The sequence below is a fragment of the Laetiporus sulphureus genome (assembly GCF_001632365.1).
Source record: "Laetiporus sulphureus 93-53 unplaced genomic scaffold LAESUscaffold_79, whole genome shotgun sequence".
Lineage (NCBI taxonomy): Eukaryota > Fungi > Basidiomycota > Agaricomycetes > Polyporales > Laetiporaceae > Laetiporus > Laetiporus sulphureus.
This window is the reverse complement of record NW_024468588.1, coordinates 76,800-83,342: the sequence shown is the minus strand read 5'-3', so window position 1 is coordinate 83,342 and position 6,543 is coordinate 76,800. Positions and strand designations below refer to the sequence as shown.

The following is a 6,543-nucleotide window of genomic DNA, read 5'->3' as shown; positions in this document are numbered from 1 at the left end:
TATAACAATAGTCCTTGTTCCCTTTGTTCTCAAATGGGTGCCTCTATTGTGTCCTGGAATAGACAGGTCCGATCGTATCATCTACGGGTCTGGATCATAACATGTGATGTGGACTATCACCTGATCTCTACGCGTCGCATCTGTGGCTGAGTGGCGTGCGATATTGGTGAAGCACGTGATCTGTGGCATGAGCAAAGTCACGTGCGGACTTTGTGGTGAAAATCTGTGACAGTGGTGCTCTTATTGTCTCTGGGGTCCTTACTTCTCGACGCCTCTACACCATCACCAGTACGCCACCATCCACGGAGCATGCTTTTGTCGCTCGTCATGTCCCTTCTCTTGAAACATGATACCATCACCTTGGCCACATGAACTATCACACTGTGGTCAATATGGCCACTTCGTTTCTTCTCTCAGGTATGCCTGTCGACACTTCCTCCGCTCCCCCTAAATGTGACCACTGCATCCTCAGGAAACAGACTCGGTCATCTGTTCCTAAGGTTTGTGTGGGCGATAAGGCTTCTCGAAAGTGGGAGTTGGTGTATGCTGATGTCATGGGACCTTGTGATGGGACTGGGTGTGGAAACTCCATAAAGGCCTCTATGGTATGAAACAGGGTGGTCGTACCTGGAATCATACCATGGATTCTCACCTGCAGGCCATTGGCTTTACTCGCCTTGCATGTGAGTATTGCATCTATTACTGGCATACTGGGAAGGGCATTGTGATGACCGGAGTACATGTTGATGATTTCGCTCTTGTCACGAGTACCACAACTGCTGCTGAGACTTTCAAACGGGAGCTTCGTGAGTTATGGAGCATCTCTGACCTGGGTTGAGGCACAGTTCTGCATCGGTATTGCCATCACTTGTGACCATGCATCTCGTACTGTGGCTCTCTCTCAAACTGCCCTCATTGACAAGATTGTCTCCGACTTCTCTCTCCAAGACGCTCACCCCATTTTCACCCCCATGGATGCTGGATCTCATCTATCTTGCATTGAAAATTCTCTGGCTACCCCTCAGGCCAAGGCTGCTGCTGCCTGTCATCCTTATCATCAGCTCATTGGCTGCCTGCTCTACGTAGCCATGGGCACTCGACCTGACATTGCTCTTGCTGTCCAACAGTTGAGCCAGTTCCTCGATTGCCATGGTGATGCTCATTGGGAGGCTGCGAAGCATATTGTTCGCTATCTCAAGAGCACTCACGATTACAAACTGTTCCTCGGTGGTGACCGCATTGCCAACCTCTCTGGCTACTCAGATGCTAGCTACGCCCCCTGTATCGACACACATTGCTCGATATCTGGCTATTGTTGGTCTCTGGTTCTGGTGTCATCTCCTGGTGTGCTTGTAAGCAAGCGACTGTCTCGCTTTCTACCACGGAAGCAGAATACATCGCGGCGAATGAATCTTGCAAGGATGGCTTATAGCTCCATCTTCTTCTTGATGGCCTACAGTTTCCTCAGGATGGTCCTACTCCTCTCCACTGCAATAACACTGGTGCCATACATCTTACCGAAGATGCCGCATTCCATGCTCGCATCAAGCACATCGAAATCAAGCATCACTTCATTTGACAGCATGTCGCTTCCAATCTTATTACTGTACATTACGTTAATACCCGTGACAACCTTGCCGACACCTTCACCAAACCTCTTGAACATGGTTCCTTCCTGTGCATGCAGAGCTGCATGAGGGTCCAGAAGTCCTCATGTGAGGAGGAGTCTTCCCGGTGAGGAGGAGTGTATGTTCTGTTCTTGATTTATTTTTTTTCTATTTTCATTTCCATATCATTACTTTTGTTTCTTCATTTTCATCGTCATCGCTCTCCTTTCGCACTGAGGAGGAGTGTCGCATCTGTCAATGGCAGCGTGGCAGATTGCAAAGACAGTGTTACGTCATACATGTTCGAGCTACATATACTGTGTCGCCCCTGCCATTCTCCCCTCAGTCCCTACACCACCATAGGACTGAGGTGAGCTAGTTCTGTACCATCTATACTGTACTGTATTCACGCATACCATGTAGGCTGAGATAGTACAGGTGAATAGATGAGTCCCTACACCACCATAGGACTGAGGCTAAGATAGTACAGGTCACAAAACTGTCACCTTGATTGGTAGGCTCAGAAGGAGAAGTTGAGCAAAAACGGTGACAGCAATAGCGAGCATGAAGAAGGTGATCAGAATAATGCACATTGTCAATGTCAAAGCTTGAGGATATGCAGGAGTGGGGGGTTGCTTTCAGTCCAATGTTTATATTCTATCTGTGTGCATACTTGTGTCACCTGACTTTTAGCTCATGGCAGGTTCACAAAAGAATCACGAGCATTCCTAATCTATCAGAATGACCACCGATGCGTGAAATGGGCAGCAGAATAGGTACATTATGAACTGATAACAGTAGGCGATCGAACTCTGTCGGATGGTACCAATTCTCCATCAACATCCATATCGAGACTGAATACACATAATGGGTGACGCTCCACTGCCCTCTGTCACAGATTTTTACCACAAAGTCTGCACATGACTTTCCTCATGCCACAGATCACATGCTTCACCAATATCTCATGCCACTCAGCCACAGACACAACACGTAGAGATCAGGTGATAGTCCACATCACATATTATGGTCCAGACCCGTGGATGATATGGTCGGACCTGTCTATTCCGAGATACAATAGAGGCACCCATTTGGAAACAAAGGGAACAAGGACTATTGTTAAGCATCGGCCTTGCACTTCCTATTAGTTTAGCTAGAAGCCTAGATAGGCACGATGTTCACACTGGAGAACAAAAGGGAAACCAAGATAGGCATGATGTTCACACACATTACTGCAACAGCCATCGATCTTTCCACTTATTGTTCTACTTCTGGACCTTCCATTGTCTCATGTACAGCCATTAGCTTATACCTGTAGATAGGTAGCTTATTTAAGATAGCCCGCTGTACATGTATATAAGACCAGCATTTAAAGGATGAAACCTCAGATTGTTTCTCCTCGTCTACCACTGTAGCACCTTACTGAGCCCACAAGCTCCTTCATATATCTCTCACCCTTCCCACTGCTTGCACTGCCAACAAGTAAGTCTTGGGCTCTTGCGCCACATAAGGGTTCAGGGGGATCAGGGTGGCACGTTCCATGTGACCGATCCTTTTTAGTCTTTTTGATCTCTTGTCCAGCGGTGCTGTGACATTAGAAACAATCTGACAATTTTCTGTGCCCCTGCTTAGTGTCTAACACAAGTGGCCATGTATTTTCAGTGCAAGCAGTTTCAGCCGTAGCGTGCGGCTTTTTTGACACAACTTCCAATCTGATCTCTACCCCACGTGAGCCTCAGCAAGACTCTGAGCTGCCCAAGGCTTCAAGGCGCAAGGCCACACCCAGGATTGACCTCAACACACACTACAAGCATCAGAAAACCAACAAGGGGTGTGGAAGGCTCTTCACACTCGCATCACTAGGCACATCATCCACAGACAGGCAGCGCGCAGCAGCCAGGGTCGTTGATACAATGCACATCATAAAGCGCAGAATCATCTGCAAGCCTCACGATTGCACCCCATCGCTCGAACGCTACAAGCCCAGACAAAGACACCTCACCACTGGTAGTCGCAAGCTGACACCACCCCCAGAGCTCCTCACTTCCAATGCAGTTTCTTCCCCCTATCATCACTCCCATTCCAGTTAAACCCCTCCCAAACTTCATAAAAAAACAACACCATTGCACATCCCATTCACCCACTTCCATCTAGAGTCAGGTCGATGATCCACATCGAGACACTCACAAAGCAGGTAGATGCTACCCACTTCAGGCTCCAACCTATACTAGGAGTGTTCTCATATCATCTCAAGAACGAGCACCAAGGACTAATTTACAGCCTCACCACAGAGCTTGACAAGGTCTGCACCCACCTACACACCGGAACGTGCACATATATGTTCATCGAGAAGCAGGTCATCGACACAGTCTGTTTGGAGATAGGAGGAATTAGTTTCAAGCAGATAGGGAAAGAGGAAAGGCTGCAGAAAATTGCTAAGGCCCTGGTCTTTATCTCGAAGAAGAGATACTTGCACTTTTTGTACTAGTTTACATATATATGTCACAATGGAAGGAGCAGATCGAGCATACACGTCCACATTCAGACAAAGAATAGAGGACATACTCCACCCTAACATTGAGATGGCACACGATGGAAGTACCCCACACACCTCACAGCGCAATTCACCTGAACCTGGGCTAGGACCCCAGGATTCTGCATCACAAGTCAGAGGACCCGCATCCCCGACACCATCACTCTTACCCACCTATATCCCTTCCACCTGGGAGTTTGGTGGACATCAATTCGAGCATCTAGAAGATGCGCTCAGGCAATCTGCCCCCAGAGAAGTCCCGGATCACATCCATGAATGGGTCATAGTCACTATGAAGCTTACGGTTCACACTGAAGTCGCAAAGGTTTACAACGTGCTTGGAAACAAATTGTACGAGCACAAGTGAGCCTTCGATGCGGTCATCTAAATGAACTGAAGCGAGCACCGATTAAAGGAGTCAGTACTCCAGACCAAAATAGGAAAGCTCAACAAAAAAATCCAAGTGCAAGACGCGCATATGACAGTTCTCAATGATGAGCTCACGGGCACACAAGGGGCAATGCTAGACATGGAAAAAGAAATGATGGAGGGCAAGGCAGCAAACACTAAGCTGTGACACAAGCTAGCTTCGCTCAAAGCAAGTGGCATCTCAATGGTGCAAGGTCAAACATCTGGCATGGTTCAATCACACAAACACCACATCAAAATTGCTGAACCTCCACACTACTCGGGCAAAGGAAGTCTGGAGGACTGGCTCCAATAACTCGGTATATGGATGCAGTGGAACGAGATCAATGACAATGAGCACAAGATTATCATGGCCCTGTTACACTTGGAAGGTGGAGCATTCACCTACATGTCAGAATACGCAACAAGGGCAACAGCACGGCAATCACTCAGTACTTGGGAAGACTTCGTCGATATTCTCAAAGTCAACTACAGGACACTCGACCTGGACAAGGATGTGCAACAACACCTGAAGGAGATCTGCGCAAAGACCTACCCTACGATAGTCTCCTTCGCAGAAAAATTCTGCCAATGGGCCACCAAGACCAACTTGGGGCACACAGCACTTATCGGTTATATTGCTGAACACTGCGACAAGGACGTGCACCAAGCAATGGTGACACGAGATAGCCTAGGAATTGCTGACCTGACCACATGGCCAGAGTATCTCGACCTCTGTCTACAACTCGAGTCAAAGTTCAGAGCCGACAAGGCAGGACAGCGCGAAATGACATCATCATCATCATCGGCACCATGAGCCCCGAAAGACCCCAACGTGATGGTTGTGGATTGAGTATCCACACTCACCAAGGAACAGGAAGGATGGCTGGAAAGGAAGCTATGTGTACGATGCGAGAAACACCCCTTCGTATTTAAACAGCACTGCTCGGACCCCAAATATAAAGGCAAATTTGAGATGCCAAAGAGAGGCCAAGCGACAAGGGTGATATTGACACCAGTGGCATCAAGCAGTTCCAATGACAGCAAGGTGAGAGAGGAAGCAGTCCGCGCTTTCATCGTCAGCTAGAACGCAAAGGGGAAAGAAAAGGAGGCAGAACTGGCACCAGCTGTCGAAGCAGCTAGGATCACGGAGGTAGAAGATGATGAGGATTTTCTTCAGCAGGTTCTCTGAGGTCTGGCCAGAGTTCCCATAGACATTGTAACAGTACCTACTCGATCTTGCATGTACCAGTATCAGATCTGTTATACATTGCATCAACTGGTTCATCGAAACATGTGATCAATTTACCTGTTCACCTCAGACAGGGAGTAAGGGAAGTCCAGACTGAGGCGCTCCTTGATTCTGGAGCATATTCTTGCTACATCAACCCACAGCTGGTTGATCGGTTGAAACTTGCTATGATCTCACTTGAGAAGGAGATCAGGATTTATAATGCAGACACATCTCACAACAAAGGTGGAACCATTAAGAAAAGGGTTCTTCTTAGTATAACCATCGGAAACCACACAAGCAGACAAAGCCTTCTGGTTACCGATATAGGTCACAAGGACATTATACTAGGCATGAGTTTCCTCAAGGAGCACAACCTAGAGGTAGATTGGGGAAAACTCACGGTCAATTTCACCTGATGCCCACATAGATGCACACCCTCACAGGTAGCAGTCCAGGAGGAGGACCTGGAAGACACAAATATCCCCCACATCGAAGACCTGATGGAGTTCATCGGTTCCCAGGAGTTAGGTGACAACTGAAAGGACATGGGCAGCTTCATTAGATGGGTGTCATTATTAGAAGACCCTGATGCACAAGCCATAGCATCACTCATTATAGGCCTTGACACCAAGAGGAATCAGGATAGAGCACCACAAAAAGGAGAACAGGACAAAGACTACTGGTCAGCCTACGTCCCCAAACACTTCCACAAGTATGTATCACAAACTTAGGACGCAGAGCGCCGACTAAGCCTATGACCTTAT

At 47.7% G+C, this 6,543-nt stretch overlaps 2 protein-coding genes across 2 annotated transcripts; one reads left to right on the top strand and one right to left on the bottom strand.

The window, feature by feature from the left end:
* Positions 1-359: 359 nt before the first annotated feature.
* On the top strand, positions 360-611 carry LAESUDRAFT_665875 (uncharacterized protein; the record flags this gene model as incomplete). The annotated part of the gene is made up of 1 exon (XM_040905216.1): positions 360-611. A coding segment is annotated over one exon (252 nt), but the record flags the coding sequence as incomplete, so codon positions are not given.
* A 180-nt stretch (positions 612-791) lies between these two features.
* LAESUDRAFT_801630 (uncharacterized protein) lies at positions 792-1,675 on the bottom strand (the record flags this gene model as incomplete). The annotated part of the gene is made up of 2 exons (XM_040914001.1): positions 792-951; positions 1,458-1,675. Coding segments are annotated over 2 exons (378 nt in total), but the record flags the coding sequence as incomplete, so codon positions are not given.
* Between the last annotated feature and the right edge of the window lie 4,868 nt (positions 1,676-6,543).